Here is a 20,542-nt window from a genome sequence, read left to right on the forward strand (position 1 = left end):
ATGCAGGCTTCTGAACTGAGCGTTGATAACAACTTGGGTTGTCCTTGTCCTCTTTGGTCCGGATGACATGGCGCCCCAGATTTCCAAAAAGAACTTGAATCGTGACTCGCCTGACCACAGAACAGTCTTCCATTTTGCCACACTCCATTTTAAATGATCCCTGGCCCAGTGACAACGCCTGAGCTTGTGGATCTTGCTTAGAAATGGCTTCTTCTTTGCACTGTAGAGTTTCAGCTGGCAACGGCGGATGGCACGTGGATTGTGTTCACTGACAATGGTTTCTGGAAGTATTCCTGAGCCCATTCTGTGATTTCCTTTACAGTAGCATTCCTATTTGTGGTGCAGTGTCGTTTAAGGCCCGGAGATCACGGGCATCCAGTATGGTTTTACGGCCTTGACCCTTACGCACAGAGATTGTTCCAGATTCTCTGAATCTTCGGATGATGTTATGCACAGTTGATGATGATAGATGCAAAGTCTTTGCAATTTTTCGCTGGGTAACACCTTTCTGATATTGCTCCACTATCTTTCTGCAACATTGTGGGAATTGGTGATCCTCTACCCATCTTGGCTTCTGAGAGACACTGCCACTCTGAGAAGCTCTTTTATACCCAATCATGTTGCCAATTGACCTAATTAGTGTTTATTGGTCTTCCAGCTCTTCGTTATGCTCAAATTTACTTTTTCCAGCCTCTTATTGCTACTTGTCCCAACTTTTTGGGATTTGTTGACACCGTGAAATTTTGAATCAACATATTTTTCCTTTAAAATGATACATTTACTCGGATTAAACGTTTGATCTGTCATCTACGTTCTATTACAAATAAAATATTGACATTTGCCATCTCCACATCATTGCATTCAGTTTTTATTCACAATTTGTTTAGTGTCCCAACTTTTTGGAATCGGTTTGTATATGTGTATATATATATATATATATATATATATATATATATATGTATATATTTGTATATGTATATATGTATGTATATGTGTGTATATATATATATATATATATATATACACACGAGTATATATGCCAGCAACACTCATGACAATGACAACACAATTACATTGTCAATCATGTTACGTTATTAATAAAATGTTTCCGCTGCGAAGCGCGGGTATTTTGCTAGTTCTTTATATATAGATTTTGCATATGCAGACTAAATAAGACCACACACAGCAGTCAAAAAATAACACAGAGTGAACAAATGAAAACCATAAACATATAATAATGAGAATATACTGTATACCTAAATTTCATATTATTTCTACTGATTACCCATTTCAACTAAAAAGAATACGATTTCCTGTAAAATTGTGGTTTGCAATGACTGTTCACAAAAGCCAAGTCGCTAGAAAATGCAGGAATTGTGCTAATGCAGGAATGTTTTACTCATGGGCAATTGGATATTGTATGTTCAAAGAGTAAGCAGCTCCAATGACCCAATAATGCCATGACACACTTACGCCAACCTACTTACAATATTTTAGATACAATTTTCATTTTTCCAGTTGGAAGTACAGGCAGGTGAAGTAACTTCTTCATAGTCATACAGTGTCAGTGGCAGGATTTGAACCCACAACCTCGGGGTTTGAAGTCCTAGGCCCAAAGCCTTAACCATTACAACACACTGCATACAAATAATAATTAGCCCTTTGTAAAAAATATGAAAATATTATGTATTGAAAAGTGCTTAGTTAAATAGTACTTCTAATATTAATATTCTGATTAAACGGCAGCACAAAAACTGAGGCCCATTGTCTTAAGAGATTTCCTGAGCAAATCTGGGTAACACAGCTAGTCTTTGTGTATGGAAGGATGCATTTTTAGGATGTTGACAGCCATCTTTAACACAGGTGCATTTAGTTCTGAGTGCATACAGTATGCCCTGTTTCGCTCTCTGGTGGTCCATTTCCCTTTCCTCAGCAAATAAGTAACAATGTACACATGGAATAGACAGGTACCACATTAAGAGGAGCATGTAAAAGTATTCTCTGACCACAGGAAGAGTATTAAATATTTTGAAACTGGTGAAAATTTATATTCGATTTTATTCGTCCTGGAATAAACTTGCCCCAGAGTGGTTATGCTGTGGGGCTCCAATACATTGCTTATGGAATGGCACACTAGAGATTTAGTCTGCCATTCCAGAAAAGAACCTCTGGAGAAGTAGATCTTTGTTTTATTCTCCCTCTTTATCTCAGCTACATATACTCACCTATCTTTTGAAGGAGACTAGAGTTTGTATCCATGGGCATCTCTTATTGTAAAGAAGTACTGCTTAGAGGTAAGGAACCATTAGGATTTTTGTGTTTTTTTCTACCCAAATGATCCAAGTGCGTGTTATTTGTGCCCAGATAATGGACTGACATCCTGTCCTGGACAGATTATCTTCTTGCTTCGGTTCCTGCCAAGGTCAAGCTCCAGCTCCCCTTCACTAAGTGTTGGATTAATAGAGTTAGAATATGGATAAATAATTGACCTGCCTAGATGTCCATGTCTGCTTTCCCTTACCATCAACACACCCCACTAACCAGTTGTTGTTGGCCCTACAAATGACAAAGAGATCTGAGATAATGAATGGCTGGAGAGTTTTATTAAAACCAGATGTTTCAAATTTCAGACAGTATTATTTTCAAGAAGTCTTACAGTTTACAATTACTAATGAAGACTTCATCAGACATTTCACATGTTCAAATCAGCCAGTGTATCTCCCTTTCCACTGATCCTTCGTATGAGATAGACTCATCTCAATATTAGCATGAAAGTTTATTAATGTGTTTTTCACTTGGGTGGGCATCACCAGTTCTCCAAAATCTTCTATGTTGCCACAGTTTCAGTGATCATTCTATGCACCCCCTAATTCCTTTCTGCACCTTGTAAATATAATTGCTGCCAAAGTCTGTGATTTGCAGCATTAAATAACCAAAGTTAGTCTGATTATTCCAGCAGTAGTTATGCTGCTCAGATAACCCAAGAATATAGCTGCCTTCAAATACTGTTTGCCTTTGAATTAAGTAGCTTAAAAAGAGTGGACTGTTTAGAAATTGCTCAAGCTCCTCTAGAAATTATGTGACAATGAGTAATTCCTAGGGGATAAAGAGATTTGATTAGTAGAATGCTGCAAACAGGTATAAACCACCATGTACAGGAGATACACACCGTTGCTTTCTTAACACCTTCCTATTGACCCATATCAGATCCCTGGCAGTAAAAGTTACCTAGTTAGAGAGAGGGGTGCTCAAACAAAGCAAAACTGGACAGTACAAGCCATTGCTTAAACTTCCCTTTTTCATTTTTTTTATTTAATCTGCCAGGGGAGCAATTATCAAACCAAAGCACACTCATGCAAACAGGCACATGCACACACAAGAATAGCACATACTTTGCTGGAGGGGGCAATCATCTCCACCTTTGGCACACTTGTGTTTGTACACACACACACACACGCACACACATACACACACACACACACAAGGAACAAGGTTTTCAATGGACTGGAAGGTCATCTGACCATTTATTAGGTAGCATTAGACAGGATCCACTTGGCATTTAAACAAAAGCACCTTGTAGGTCTAGGTCTTCTGCATGTGTTACCATGCTGCATTTCACTTATGTGAACATCAAAGGAAATAAAGAAAAGGCACTGCCATGTCACTCATAAATCTCTGGCCTCACAGCTTAAAGCATGCATCTGTATAAATAACTGCATTTCTCTCTATCTCATTTATAGTTTTTTTTTTAATTATTTCTACTTTCTGAGTTAGTATCATATACTCTCTAAACTGAGCTGTGACCCTGCAGTCAATGCAGGCCCGTGACGGGGTTAGCTCCGGTATCACAGTGAAGTGCTCCAGCATTATGACTCCCTTCTGTAAAGTTACAATCTTTATCTACTAAAACACTTAACACATTGTGATCCACATTTTCAATTCCTCAACTGTGTGACATGTCCTTAAACTTAAAAAAGCTCTTAATTACTTAGTCATTGCCCTGTACATCTTATGTGAATGGAACAAAGAAGAGGTACCAGTAGTCCCTCTAATCTGTTACAATAATGTTCAATAAGAAAAAGAAGGTCACTGGCAAATTGGCTCAGCCATATAACCAAGAATGCAAGTCACTGCCAAATCAAGTTTAACGGCACGTCATGCGAACAAAAAATAAAAAGCAAGAACGAACAACACTATTAACACAGTACTGCAATATAGTCTAATTATATGATTAGGCAAGTAAACAAAATATGTGTTTATTTTTTTAACAAACATTTTAAAATAGAATAACCCTCTAACAAGTTACAAAAAATTAAAAAAAACTGTAACACTTTTATTTGAATTTCATTCCCTGTGCAAAAGATGAGCTTTCAGAGAACTTTGAGTATCAACCCAGCAGTCCTATATGGTGGCCAGGGTATACAAATTCAAACACATGCTGTTACCTAGGAACATATGAGACAGATGGAAAAATATGGCCTCTGGTGTTTTTGTAAGGTGGATTTGTTGTGACAACAACTGTAATGTACTCCTGCCTCTCTGCCATGGAGGTGTTCTGCAAGGAGTCTCTCTAGCAAGGACACTGTGGATTCCAGTTGCCCTAACTGCAAAGTAAGCTGGACCAAAAGAGCATTTATGATGTCTTTTAGTGATATGTAATGACCCTGCAGACAGTCGAAACACCCAACACATGATGTCTCTTGGGACAGTGGAGTGTTCAGGTTCCCAAGATTGCTACAAGACTCCATTATGTCAGAACTTTGCAAGATTCTCTCACCATAATTTAAATGTATTGACTGGTTAAAATGGACACCGGCACAAGTTTGAATGATGCTTGTATTTTTTGCTACTTGTTAATGTGAGACACCAGTGTGGGTATCAGGCAATGTTTAGATAGAGCTTACATGTTGGTACCTATCACTGGAGTGGCCTATTAGTTTACACAGAACTTCAATAGACAAGCCAGCCACCCAAATATTTTGCAAATATTGCTGTTTTCGCTTTTGGATATTACTTATAGTTGACCTCTTTCCTTCAGAAGGGAAGTAGCAAATAGCACTGGCCCAGTTTTAACCTGCTGAATGTAATTCATCAAAGTGAAATCAGTAAATTAATTTACAAAGATATTGGAAACATCTACACAAATTCCATCCTTCCATTATCAATGTCCAATTTGCATGACTAGAGTCTTTATCAGAAGCACCAGGTGCCAAGCAGGAGACAACCCTGTATGCATTGTCAAATAATCACATGGAATAGTTACTCATAAGGAGTCAACATAGGGTTGCCAATTAACTTAACCTTCTTTTCATATAAAGAAACCCGTAAGGAACATGCAAACTCTAAAACACAGTACCTGGGATAGGTTCTGAACCCAGGACTCTGGATCCATGAGACTGCAGCCCTAACAAATACTCCATGTTGTGTGTCCACATAAACTGAGGACTTGCAGCACCCCAATAAACTCTAATAGTGAGGTCTACTGGTACACTACAGCCTACAGATTCAAGGCAGCATAGGCCTCATGATTGGTAATGTGGATCTCCCCAGACAGTGGCAGCTTTAAAGTTGTGTAGTGATTTGGTTTCTTGGAAAACGAAGAGTCTTTTAGCACCCCAAAATGCTGGTTTGGCCTTATTTTGGCTAGCTGTTGCCTTGCATTCTAAACTAGGATGAGCAAGGTGATCATGGTTTGATAGGCAAGCCTTGCAAAATAATGGACTTAGAGACACATCTGCACTTGGAGCCCATCCCAGATTGACTGGTTCCATCCAAGCAGTGTAATCTGCAGAATGAAAAGTCCAAACCCGTGCTGCACATGTTCAGATTAAAATGGAGACCTGCAACTACCGAGTTCCCCACCTTTTCAGGTTCCCTGACCAACATCATCCCTTTTGTTCCAGCTCAGCATGGTGTTTTTGCCACCATCTTTTGCAGAACAAAATTTTGTATGAGACAACACCCCTCTGCTAACCCACAATAAACAGATGGGGTGTTCTTTCAAACATTTCCAGCCTGAGTTAACATCTAAACAACCGAGGTAATCTCAAAACTGCAAACTGTCCCCACCCCACAAATTACCCAAGACCCAAGTGTATCATGTTCAAATCATACAAGTCATGTAAAGGAAAACAGAAAAGCCAGCATACCAACGATTATGTGATTTTTAGATGGTCAACAAAAATAGCAAATCAGCAACTGTGGGTTCTTAAATAATACAACTAACATATTGAATAATAACTTGCAGAAAAGGAGTAATCATTTACATATGCTTAACTCTGTGGTGTCAGGAGAGGGGCTGGTCGTTGCTGTTTATATGCTGACCACCCCAGATATGTAGCTACCTTATTCCCTTGACACATAATTCCTTTGACATGCTGTCTGGCATGCAGACCTGCTATAACACTTGTACTTCAATTATAGATTTTACAAACTAAACATTTTTGGCGCCTTTCTTTTTTAAGGCTATGTCTGCATTTAAAATAAATTCACAACAATGATGCCCTGCTGGGTTAAATAAAGAAAAAGACATTCTGTTGGAGAGAAAAACTATCTACAAATTCCCACGTCTGAAAGAGTGAAGTGGGCTGTCAAGTCACAGACTACTGACTCAGGTCAAAACGTTTTTCTCTATCTAATCTATTCTTTGTGTCTGCAGATATTGTGACAGGCTTCCTGAAGGACACATGGGACTCCTTGTTCAATTTCAGCTATTACAAATACCTTCTTAGAGACATACTCCTTAATGTCAGCATGGGGTATACTGGCCAGCCAAAAAAGGTTAATTAAGCTGGGACCATATGAAGAGAGAAGCGTTAAATGGTCGCTTTGTGAGTTGGATGTTGTTTAACACAAGTTAATGGCCCTCACTCTCCAGTTAGAGGGAAGAGAAATGAGGGCCACAGAGGAGAAACAAAACTAGCAATCCATTACATCAGAGCCAAGTTAATGGCTCAGGATGGAAGGCTAGCAAGCCCTCCCTTAATACCAAGAAATAGTTGACTGGTTTTTGGGATGGGATCATTCTCTTGTGTCTACATGGACGTGTCATATGACAATCTAAGGCATCCCTGTCACAGTACTCCCTGTCACAATAAATTCCACACACATCTGTATCTTTACATAACAAGATAGGTTGTTAGTGACAGAAGCAGAACGCATCCATCTATAGTTCTCCACCTGCTTCTATTACTATGTAATACTCTAGTACTTCTGCCATCCTGTCACTTATACTTTCTTTAAATCTCTTTGACTTCACCACCTGCATCTTCAACTGCTGCATTTCAGCAAATCCCTGGAATTTAACCCTCTCCAAATCAGTCCTTTGGTAAATCTACTAGGACCAGCACACCACCACTGCATATTATAGCAGTCATATTAATTCTGTTATATGACTACACCCTGTAACTCTGCTTTATTCTTACTGTCCTCACCACTGAGACTGTCATATGTAATTCCAAGCTCAGTCCCTCCAAAACTCTATTCCTCATGCATGTTCCAAAGAGGGTGCGTGGGGTTGAAAGTGGCACAAGCTCAAACTTGCTTTGTCCAATTTTGGCATCACTCAGTGAGAAAAAAATAGGACAACATGCAATATGGGAGCAAATGAGAAGTTAAGATAATAACCCACTTCCTCTCATTTGGTCAATGCACCAAACTACTTTCTTTTATCCTCACAACATCTAGTCAGCTTTTTCAGTTAATCAACATCCACAGTCCTATCTCAGTCACATTGATCACCTAATAAAAAACCATACAGTAATACCCTCATCTTTATGATTTTGTCTAAAAATATAAATTGATATGTATTAAAAGCACTAAATCTCAATGCAACCCCACCCCACAAAAGAACATTCATATGCAATTTCTAAATGATTTCTCCAAGGCCTTATTACCCTCCTTTTATGTAAACAATACTGTAATAGATTCTAACTACACACCATGTCCTCACTCCTGAATGTTTAGTGCAGTAAATTGAACTTTGTCTTCTCATGCCTTCTTTTTCTTTCTTTCTTTCTTTCTTTCTTTCTTTCTTTCTTTCTTTCTTTCTTTCTTTCTTTCTCTCCTGTTTTGGTCGCACACCTTGAATGGTTCTGGCTTTGCTGGCTCTGCCCACTTGTGTATCACCTGGCTCACTGATGGGGGTGCATTTGTAGCACCAGCACAGGTACCACTGCTGCTCCAAACCAGAGAGGAGGCGCCATGCTCATCTGAAGTGTTTTTTTTTTTTTAGCTTTTGGGGCGTACATCTGCATTGATGCCCACAAACTTGCCTTTCATTGCTCATATCACACTGTGGGAGAAAAGAAAAGGACAAAAACAAATGGGAGCATGGCAGTGAGCTCATGGTGACAAGGTGAATGGAGTACTGCAAACTTTCTGATTGCCATGTGTGGCAGACATGTGGACTAGCAGCCTCCTTGAAGGGCATCCTTGCACTCCGACATGGCCGGCTCTGTATTTGTAGACTCTTGTCTTCAGTTGCTGGCTTCAGATAGTTGAAGTGCGATCAACCCCATCTGGAAACGCAGGAAATAATTTGGTACATAAAAAAATACTTGTGTATATGTGCCAGCTATATCTCTATGAACACATTAATCTATACATATATACAGTCATATGAAAAAGTTTGGGGACCCTTCTCCCTTCTAATTTACTTTCAACAAAAAAAGATAACAGTGGTATGTATTTCATTTCCTAGGAACATCTGAGTACTGGAGTGTTTTCTGAACAAAGATTTCAGTGAAGCAGTATTTAGTATTTAGGTTCGACAGCCATGAAATTTAAATAAACTGGAGAGATTTTGTATGGAAGAATGGTCAAAAATACCTCCATCCAGAATCCAGACACTCATCAAAGGCTATAGGAGACGTCTAGAGGCTGTTATATTTGCAAAAGGAGGCTCAACTAAGTATTGATATAATATCTCTGTTGGGGTGCCCAAATTAATGCACCTGTCTAATTTTGTTATGATGCATATTGCATATTTTCTGTTAATCCAATAAACTTAATGGCACTGCTGAACTACTACTGTTTCCATAAGGAATGTCATATATTAAAAGGAAGTTGCTACTTTGAAAGCTAAGCCAATGATAAACAAAAATCTAAAGAATTAAAAGGGTTTCCCAAACTTTTTCATATGACTGTGTAGTAAATACATATAGTATACTTCTATGTCTATAAATATTGTATATATATTTCTCCCACAAACTAACATTTAGCATAGATTGATTGGGACTCTTAGAATTTAAGTGCTATGAGTGTGGGTGTGCTGTGAAATGGATTAGCGCCCTATTCAAGAGTTGGTTCCTGCCTTGCTCTTTCTTGACATTGCTGGAATCATCTCCATCCCGCTGAGACCCTGAACTGTATTAACTAGGCTGGCAAGCTCCACAACCCAAGAGAAAAATGTAAGTTTCAAGTAAGATATACTGCATGCAGGTTCCAGCTGGCACAGCAGATCTTGCAATTTCTGTTATTTAGTTCTTAATCTACCTGCTTACAAAACTAGGCTATTTGGTCTGTAACTCCACTTATCATAAAGCTGCTTTAACTAGGCACAGTGCTTATCACAAAGCACTAAACTTGGTCAAGCTGAGGGGCTTTCCCTGTCTTTCAATCTGTCAGTTTCTCCTTCTCCCTCCTTCTTCCTCTTCCTCTTTCTGTTTATATGCCATGTTGACATGTTTACTGAATTATGCGAGTGAGCATACCTTGAAATTGATGTAAACAATCACCTTTGCTCTTTGAAATTACTTTTTTTATATACGCATACCCACTAGGCTAAACCATTTGATAGTTTTCACCAAAAAATGCATGAAGAAACAATCAGGAATTGATGAATAGAACTTTTAAAAATTGAGAGTTACCATCCAGTGCATGCTCAGTCACACTCAGGCACAGGGACTCCAGCCGATTGTTGATGTCAGGTTCTGTTGCTGGCGATTGGAACTCTATGGAAACAAAGACAATTAGTTTATGAAGCATCAATAGCAGGTAAGCAGCATCTAAATGACAATGTTTCAGTTATTTCCATCCACCAACACTGAAATGGCTCTCCTTCGTGTTTCTACCTACTGTCTCCTGAACATTCACTGGATGGCAAACCACTAGTACTTTTGACAGTGCTGACCATGGTGTCCTTCAGTGTATTTCATGATTTCTGCTGGTCTCAGATCTGGGGCCTCATGCATAACGCTGTGCATAGAATTTGCACTATAACATGACGTAAGCACAAAATCCGAAATGTGCATACGCACAAAAAATTCCAGATGCAGGAATCTGTATGTTCGCCAACTTCCACGTTCTTCCACTACATAAATCCCAATTAGCCGTTGAAACTAACGCTCATGCACGCGCCTGCTGTCCCGTCCCAACTCCTCCCAGAATTACGCCTCTTTGAATATGCAAATCAATATAAATAGCCATTAAGATCGGCCTTCTGTGAAAAGACAATGTGAAAAGCACAGGAGAAAATATAGGAATTTCAGCGAATACCAAGTGGAGGCAAAGAAAAACGTACTATTTGTTGGTTTAAACAGTGGTATAAATAAGAAACTCTGCCATTGCCGGTCCCAAGCCCGGATGAAAAAGGAGGAGGGTTGGGCGTTGGGCTAGCAACATCACCCCGTAAAACCCCAACGCTATAGAAACGCCAAAAAGATAAACAGAGACTAACTTCCTGGAAGATGAAGGATCTCCGACAACTTGCAGACGCATGACACTAGATGGTGAAAGCTGAAAGGAACCACCGAATCGACTACCCTTCTTTCGACCAGGAGAACCCTTATCGGTACATGGAATATCAGGACCATGTACGAGACAGGCAAGATGGCACAGGTAGCTGCCGAGATGAAAAAGAACAACCTGATCATGCTGGGCATCAGTGAAACGAGATGGACACAAGTCGGACAGAGAAAACTAAAGACAGGAGAGCTGTTGCTGTACTCCGGGCATGAAGAGAGAAATGCACCCCATACGCAGGGAGTAGGCTTCATGTTGTCCAAAAAAGCACAGAGGGCACTAATTGGATGGGAGGCGCACGGCCCCAGGATCATCACAGCATCCTTCAGAACCAAACAAAAGAAGATAAAACTCAACGTCATCCAGAGTTACGCTCCAACCAATGACTCTGATGAAGAAGATAAGGACCAGTTCTACAACAGACTGCAGAAAATCGTAGAGACATTTCGAGCCAGAGACATCGTCATCCTTATGGGAGACTTCAACACCAAGATTGGATCCGATAACACAGGATATGAACAAGTCATGGGGATCCATGGGCTGGGAGTGATGAATGATAATGGAGAGAGATTTACGGAACTGTGTGCGCTCAATAACCTGGTCATTGGAGGTAGCATCTTTCCTCACAAGCGGATCCACAAAAGCACCTGGGTATCACCGGACCACGTCTGCATTAGTAAGAAGTTTAGAAGATCCCTTCAGGACGTTGGAGTTAGAAGAGGAGTAGATGTGGCTTCCGACCACCACCTAGTAGTAGCCAGTATGCAGCTGAAGATGAAGAACTGGAAGGAAATAACACAGTGTAGAGTGAAGTATGATGTCAGCCGTCTAAAGATCTCCAGCATCAGGGAAGAGTTTGGACTTCAGTTAAAGAACAAGTTTTAAGGTGCTACAACAACTGCACCAGGAAGAGGAAGGAAGTAGTGTACAGATCAGTTGGCAGGCAGTAAAAGAGACATTGAGAACAGCCTGTCAAGAAGTGGTCTTAATGAAGAAACATCATCACAAAGAGTGGATCACAGCTGTGACCTTAGGAAAGATAGAAGAGAGAAAACAGAAGAAAGCGGCAGTCAACAACAGCAGGACTAGGGCATCAAAAGCCAAGGCCCAAGAGGAATATGCAGAAGCCCATAGAGCAGTGAAGAAGAGCATTAGGAAGGACAAGAAAGACTACATAGATGGACTAGCAGCTGAAGCAGAACAGGCAGTGTACAACGGCAACATGGAACAGCTGTATGACACAACTAAGAAACTATCTGGAAAGTACAACAGGCCAGAGCGACCCGTCAAACACAAGGAGGGAAAGGTCATCATTGGACTAGAGCAGCAGATGAATAGATGGGCTTAACATTTTGAGGAGCTTTTGAATTGACCAGTACCATCAAACCCTCCAGACATCAACCCAGCCAACGAAGATCTTCCCATCAATTGCGATAAGCCAACCAGGGAAGAGATCAGGAAGGCCATCACCCTGATGAAGAACGGGAAGGCAGCCGGACCTGATGACATACCAGCAGAAGCCCTGAAAGTAGACCTGGAAGCATCAGTGGAGATGCTGTACCCCCTTTTCGAGAAGATCTGGGAGGAGGAAGAGATACCGACTGACTGGAAGGAGGGTTACCTAGTGAAGCTTCCAAAAAAAGAGGACCTCAGTAACTGTAACAACTACAGAGGCATCACACTTCTGTCAGTGCCAGGCAAGGTCTTCAACCGGATCTAGAACCTAGATCCTAGAACGGATGAAGGACATCGTTTATCCACAACTACGAGACGAGTAAGCAGGCTTCTGGCAGAATGCACGGACCACATTGCAACACAGCGCATCATAGTCGAGCAGTCCTTGGAGTGGAACACACCGTTGTACATCAACTTTGTCGACTATGAGAAGGCATTTGATAGTGTGGGTCAAGGGACCCTGTGGAAGCTCCTCCGGCACTACGGCATCCCAGCCAAGGTGGTCAACCTGATCAAGAGCTCATACAAGGGAATAACCTGCAGAGTGATCCATGGAGGGCAGCTTACTAACAGCTTCCAAGTGAAGACGGGAGTCTGACAGGGATGCTTGTTATCCCCGTTCCTCTTCCTCATTGCTATCGACTGGATCATGAAGACATCCACCAGCGAACGCAGAAATGGAATCCAATGGACCTTGTGGAGCCAATTGGAAGACTTAGAGTTTACTGATGATCTTGCACTTCTCTCCCACAGTCAGCAGCAGATGCAAGAGAAGACCAGTGAGTTGGCAGCCACATCATCACAGGTTGGACTCCACACGGAGAAGACCAAGATTCTTAAGATCAACTCCAACAGCAACAACCCAGTCACCCAGAATGGAAGTTCCCTGGAGGAAATACAGTCCTTCACCTACCTGGGCAGCATCATTGACCAGCAGGGTGGAACAGATACAGACGTCAAGGCAAGGATTGGCAAAGCAAGAGCTGCCTTCATCCAGCTCAAGAACATCTGGGCTTCCAGAGAACTGACCTTGACCACCAAGATACGTCTGTTCAACTCCAATGTGAAATCAGTACTGTTGTACGGGGCTGAAACCTGGAGGACAACCAAAACCACCACCCGAAGAATCCAGACATTCATCAACATCTGTCTCAGAAAGATCCTCCACATTCGCTGGCCAGACACCATCAGTAACACCAACCTATGGGGAAGGACCTGCCAACCTTCAGTAGAAGCAGAAATCTGGAAGAGAAGATGGGGATGGATAGGGCATACCCTACGTAAACTGCAAACTAGCATCACCAGACAGGCTCCTAGATAGAACCCCCAAGGAAAGCGGAAGAGAGGCTGTCCAAGAAACACCTGGCGACACGACCTCGAGGCAGACATCACAAGGATGGGCTACACCTGGAGTCAACTAGAAAGAATGGTCCAGGACAGAAATCTCTGGAGATCTACCTTTGGCGGCCCACCAGAAGGGGTGGAGGGCATAAATAAGTAAGTATAAACAAGAAAATCAAGTGACATAGCGTGTCAGAGAAACTCGAAAGCTCAAGTTCACAAAGTCGCACAGTGCCGAAATAAAAAAAGAAGTTGCATATCAAAGTCGCAGTGAAAAGGCGAGTCGTAGCCCACCGTCTGAGTGTCATATGAAAGCTTATTAGGGTACAGGGAAAAAAATGGGAAATGTCAACTTTAATTTTGAAATTTCCACTTTAATCACGTAGTTTATTTTGTCATTAAAGTAGAACATCATAAACTTAATCTTAAAATCGTTTAATTTATTAGTTTCTCAAATCCCATCGTAACTAAAGTAGTACATTAAATGCTTTGTTTTGTATTTGATCTTCTATGTGCTCTATGTGTGTGAATCACTACGTGCTTCTTAAACAGGCTTTCCCTACCTCCGACAGGACACAGAATCCATTGCATTTGTGATATTACAGCTCTCTCAATAACTAAAATACGGAGATGTATATGTGATATCGTTTTCATGATGATAGGAGTTAAAGCATGTTATTAAATCTGGGAACACCGTGGCGCAGTGATTGTGCGCGACCGTCGATAAAATAATTTATTGCAGCAGTACTGTCTCTTTCAAATGTACTAAACTCCAATTCCTGTCCTTCCTTTTCTTTTTCCAAATACCCAATCGCCACACAATCAGCTCTGTAAGAGACGTTAAGCCATCTGTAAGCTTATAACGCCTATTCTTCAAAACTTTTAAGGAACATTGAAATATCTTTGTAGTACATGTTTAATTATTCTATCCTTCATGCCAGTCCCAGTGAAGCATACAGTGCGAGGCAGGAACAATCCGTGAACGGAGTGCCAGATCCTTGCTAGCGTAGCGACACCATGTCCTTTAATTATTAACAATATAGATTATTTAAATAAAGTTCAAGTTTTATCTGTATAATAAACATTTTTCTGCATTTCATCTTAAAAATTATATCGTCATCATATGTAAATACGCACTTTATAAAGTGGCTCAGGTTGTGCAATATTATAACTGTAGTACAAGTTTACAGTGAGGTGATTGTACTAACAGTTCTACAAGGAGCAGTTGATGGACTGATAGAGTGTGTTTAGAGCTCTTGGGATGAAACTGTTTCTGAACCGCGAGGTCCGTACAGGAAAGATTTGAAGCGTTTGCCGTGTGAGCAGCAGTTGAAATAGGAAGCATGGCTGAGGCAGCATGTACTTGATGCTGTATACCAATAATTCTCTTTCCGATCAGCTGCTCCGAGTGGTGCAGTGAGAGTAATATGGAAAAAGATGATCCGCTGTGGCAACCCCTAACGGGAGCAGCTGAAAGAAGAAGAAGGTGCAGTGAGAGTAACAACGCAAAAGCAGCTATGGTATTTAGAATAGTTTGACCATTCTGTGGACCATTATAATGTTACAGGTTAATTACAATCAGATGCATTAAACTAATAAACAATATGTGGTTAATTTCAGTGTATTTATAAAGCTGCGTCAGGGATTAGGATCTGAAAAAGAAAGATAAACCACACAGGAACAGTAGCACTGCTTTGATGCTGGGCGCCGCCAGTCTGCAAAACCGAGCAGAGAACTTGCGTACGACAGGGTATGAGGTACCATGGAAATGTGCGTGGCTTTACGCCAAGTTTAGGTTTTATACATCACAATTTGAACGTGGAAACATTCGTACGCAACATTTCTGTGCATACGCACTGTTTATACATGAGGCCCCTGGTCTTCTTAGGTACTTTCAACTGGCCTTGTTTGGAGGAGACATCGGTTCTTCACATCCTTTTTTCTGTGCCTGACTTGCTAATTCTCCATTTGATGCCTTGTAATTGACTTGTGGCCTGTCCAGGACTTTTTTTTTTGTCTGTAACCTAGTGTTTTTGGATAGGCTTTGGCCTCCACAACCCTGAACTGAATAAAGTGGGTTTGAGAATGACTGTCTGACTAACTTAAAGAACAAGTTCATTCTTGATTGCATGTCATTTTAGTAGGGCTCTTGGTGTGATTCAAAACTGACCTAAAATAGTGATTATTTAAAAAAAACATGGAAATTAAAATACAGATGGTAAATTAAAAAATTTGAACAACTGTAAAGGTGATCCCATCATGAGTGAGAATATTCAGCAGAATAAATTGCAGAACAAACATCCATATGAGAAATCAGTATTAACAATAAACAATGCGAATTCAATGACCTCAGTGAGCTTTTTTCAGCCTTTGACCTTACTGAGTGCTTAGAGAGTTTCATGTTACCTGCCATGCACATTCAAAGTAGAATGCAAAAGCATTGTTTTTCACACAAATGGTCATGGCAATCTGGAATTAAACTGCTAAGACAGCTTCTAAAAAAATGAGATATTGGGGCAACTGATAGTAACCCAAAAAACCCCATGGACTGATGATAGTCTCACTTTGTTGTTTCAAATTTCATTCATTGTTTCTGTAACCTATGCACTCATGATTTCATATTCTGAAGCTTTTAAGTTCTACATATCTGACTGAAAAAATCATTTGCTCCACATAATGCAGTAACCAAATATTGCATATACTCCAGGAATATGACTTCTTGGATGAAATGTCAGATCAATGAGCACCTCATTTTTTACATGTAGTAAAGCCACGCCTAGAAAAATCTTAGATGAATGGCTGTCAGAGCTTATTGCCAGCCTCAGTGACCTTCCGCCTGGATATTGGCGAGTCTTCAGCAATGGTCTTCCACATAAACAGAATTATACTTTGTGCAAAATAAGCTTTATTGGGACAGCTTGAACTTTGGACAAGACTAGCTACCGTGATACTCCTTCTATGAGTGGCCTTTGAGTCATCAATGACAGCAGCCTGAGCTCTGAATCACACAAGTCTGCAGCTGTTAAAATGCCATTTTGTCATCCACAGAACTATCTTCAGAGTGTGCCCTTATCTTTCTTTTGCTGACACTAATGTACTTTCCCAACCTTTTTATTACATCTTGATTGGGTTAGTGCGACTCTGTCTTCAAAGGCCTTCCACTAACAGACACCCGCATAATTCAGAATTGGACTGCTAGTATAGGATTTGTTTACCATTGTGCTGTACAGTATGTTGTCCACATTACTGTGGGAATAACGGAAGGATCTATAGACATCTAGCAGACAGTAACTACAGAAGAGAAAATAGTGTAAAAGCAGATCATCCTATGTGAGACTTTGTTATAGTGGGAATCTGTTGCAGTTTAATTATCCTGAGTGCTGAAATTATAAAACACAGAGGAAGGCAACTCCAGTTGATCACCTTTTCTTTTTTTATTGTAGTGCATATGATCTTCAGCACTGAAATTAACAAGAACCATCGATTCTATTTAATATGCACTTAATGCTTTTGTAGGGTAAATGGTGAGCCTAAAACACACTCCAAAGCATTGGGTGCAAGATAGGAACAAAACCTGGACAGAACACCAGTCCATCATATGGCACACTCATATACACACACAAACACTCTCACATGCAAAAATAATCAAAAAATCCAATCTAACCAGAAAAACATATACAGACAAGGGAAGAACATGCAGGCAGTGGCCAGGAGCAGACTGGAACTTGCAGTTTAGAAGCTGTGGGGCAGCAACACCTGCCAATGTACCACCACAATGCCGTTCTCTCCTGAAATTATTCATGTATTAAGATTTATGTGAATTTCCCCTTGGGATTAATAAAGTATCTATCTATCTATCTATCTATCTATCTATCTATCTATCTATCTAAGATTTTAATCACGCTAGATACTCAATAGTACCCTCTTGTGGTAAGCAAAGCTACTGTAAATATACAAATGAGGTTCTTTATGTTTTAATGGGATTTCCCAGTTTACTCAATCTGATTTTGAATTACAGTTGCTTATTTCCTTGTGTGTTGAAATTACTCAGTATTCCTTACTAATTTAAATTTGTGAATGATGCTTTGTTGAAGTGTATGTGGCTCTGCTAACTATACCAGCCATATTTCAAATTTCTAGGACAGTAAAGATTCTATAGTCTTACACAGAATGCATTGACAAAAACAGATGTGGAATTTTGTTGAATCTCTGTATCATCATTATTATTACAATTCCATTAACATACTGAAATAAATAAAGTTTAATTTTAATCTCCTAAATTAAAGAACAAGGAACTAGGAAAGAATGTAAAAAAAAAAAACCTTTTTCCAAATCCATTAAATTTCATAATGGTCAATTAATTTTGTAAACGGAATTTTTTCGATGCATGGTCATGAAAAACAGGATGCTTATCCTTGCAGTACAAGGTTTAAAGGAACTAAACCTGAGTGGGATGCTAGTTCTTCACATGCACACTCCCACCCAGCCACACCCGGCCAATTTAGAATTGTTCCTTAATGTCAGGAGACCAGAGTACCCACACAAATATGTGGAGAATATGCCAACTCTTCATAAGCAGTAGGTGGGCTGGGATTCAGCCCAGCACCTGAGGCTTTGGGAGTGGGGGGAAACAACACCTTAACCATGCACTGCCCTGTTAGCCTCAGTACATGTAGTACGTATTTATTTATTTTGTCAGTGTGTTGAGTGTAGGATGGAATGTGGGCTTTAGATGATAAATCAGAATTTGGGCAGATTGAGGGGAGGCATTGCAAGCAGATTCTTATCCAATAAATCTTATTGTTATAATATACACAATGACTGGCCAGTTTTTAGGTAAAAGTCTGGCATTCCTATGTCTGTTCAGTCAGTGGCAACATCGTATGGTTAGATTATACTATTTTCAAGAAAGCATCAACAGATTACTTCAGGTTGAGATTGGGCAACAACTACACAGCTTATTGTATGTAGCTTTGAAAATGACATGTCAGTGAGTATGACTGCATCAAAAACAACTACTCTCCTGGGAAGTCTGGGTGCAGTTGTGTCCAATGGTGCTGTGATACATGTCAGGTTTCTGGTACAAAACTGCACTAATGGGCCCTTCCTCAGCCTCTGCCTTAGCCTCACAGCACATTGGTTGTTTAAGAAACAGAACATTATCAACATGTATTTTATAAAATTTCAAACCAAATGCAAAACATTACCAGCATTTATTTTTTTACATTCAAGACAAATTCAAAAGATTATCAGTTTGTATTTTGTAACACTGCAAGCCAAATGTACAAAATATCCTCTTAACATCATGCAAAAGAAATACAATAAACAGCAGGTCCTATCTTACTGCACTTATATTTATGGAATCCACCTCTGAGCTTTTACAATTGCAAAGTAATTAATGATATCTGAAAAACTCTTTCGACACGTGAGCTCACATTTGTTAGACATGACTCCAAGACTGTTTAGTCTTTCTGTGTACTGGATTTCCGACTGCTATACTTTAAAGGACAGGTTGGTAAGCCGCTGTGGAATAAATTAAATATGGTTAAGGAGGTAGCCTAGGTGAAGTTTAAGGGAGGTTGGCCAGGAGGGCCTAGCCTCCCACTGATGCACATTTTACTAAGTTAAATTTCTAGTAAAGGCATATTTTTTCCTGAGTTTTGTTTAAGGCCATTGCTAAAGTAAACACGTTAACATTCAATGAATACGGTAATTTAATTTTTCCTACGATAACAACAATTTCTTGCATGTCACACATTGTTTAAACAGAAAACCATTCTGTGTTACATAAATTCAGGATTAGTTCACTGCTTCAAACTAACAGATTTTGTATACAGTATTTTCCTCTTTTAAAAGTCAGATAGCCATTCTTGTCAGTAAACTGGATCCTCAAATAGATATTTAAATTGCCACAAAGTTGCTCATGTGTGTCCACGTGCCCGCATCTTATGCTTGAAGTACTGTCTGTATAAGCAGTGATGCAGCATTCTGAGCAAACCTCAGTCATGCATCACTCACACCACTGTGACAAACAAAAATGTATCTTTGATTAAATAAAAAAAAAAGAAAAATACTCCAATTTTCCATCAATCCACAATTTTTTAAGCCCACATATCCTGGGCAAGGAACACAGGGAAGCAGGGGACCTAATTTAGCAAGTATTTGGGGCAAGGAAAGACTCCAGCCCTATCACAGAGTGAAAACACACACACACACACACACACCAGGGACCTTTTTATCATCACTTGCCCTCCTAACCAGCATGTCTTTCAAAACAATTTACTCAGAACACCTGGGTATCATGCCTTGCATACATTCTCTACCTTGTTTAAAAATAAAAAACTGTTTAATAAGCAGGCGACCAAAAAAAAAAAAAAAACAGGTTCTCTGTTATTTCAATAACATTGTGTACTTTTTCTTATTTTCAAAATTTTAAATGTGTTATTGTGAGATTTAGGTTATATTGTAACTTTGTACTATGAACAATTTATGATATGTGACTTGGGATATGCTGTAAATGTGTAGCAGTACAGTTCTGACACTAAAAATGTTGAATTATGTTTTGTGGGTTATCTGGTCCCCACCGAACCTAAATGTCAAACTTCGCCCATGTGAGGGAGACCGCTTTTATCTAGAGGCAGGCAATGGGGCTCTAGAATTAGGGAGCTGATTTACATAATGGCCACTCCATTCTAATAAGTTGTACATTAAACAAGTGTACAATGACATGTTCTTTGTAAAAGAAAAAAAATTGTAAATACAATGAATCTGTATCTACATCTTCATTTATTAGTATTAATGTAGCTGTGTAGGTAAGTGTACCTAAGAAATGAGCTACTCATTCAATATACATGAGCTGCTTTCAGAACAATCCATACATTAATATAACCTCTAAATCTATTTCAGAATCATAGGGGAGTCTGTAATTATTTGAGCAGACAAATGTCTCATGTAAAGACATCTGATTAAATCATGGCACATTCATTCATACACAGTCACTTCT

The 20,542-nt window shown here is 39.8% G+C and overlaps 1 protein-coding gene across 4 annotated transcripts in view; it reads right to left on the reverse strand.

The window, feature by feature from the left end:
- Positions 1-2,584: 2,584 nt before the first annotated feature.
- Positions 2,585-20,542, reverse strand: part of samd4a (sterile alpha motif domain containing 4A) — a 90,545-nt gene continuing 72,587 nt past the window's right edge. For all 4 annotated transcript variants that reach the window (XM_039742033.1, XM_039742032.1, XM_039742031.1 and 1 more), the window contains exons 12-13: positions 9,870-9,953; positions 2,585-8,519 (exon numbers count right to left, since the gene is read on the reverse strand). In XM_039742033.1, the coding sequence (XP_039597967.1) occupies positions 8,491-8,519; positions 9,870-9,953 (113 nt within the window). In that variant the 3' untranslated portion in view covers positions 2,585-8,490. The remainder of the gene's footprint in view (positions 8,520-9,869; positions 9,954-20,542) is intronic.

The sequence above is a fragment of the Polypterus senegalus genome, chromosome 18, assembly GCF_016835505.1.
Source record: "Polypterus senegalus isolate Bchr_013 chromosome 18, ASM1683550v1, whole genome shotgun sequence".
Taxonomy (NCBI): Eukaryota; Metazoa; Chordata; class Cladistia; order Polypteriformes; family Polypteridae; genus Polypterus; species Polypterus senegalus.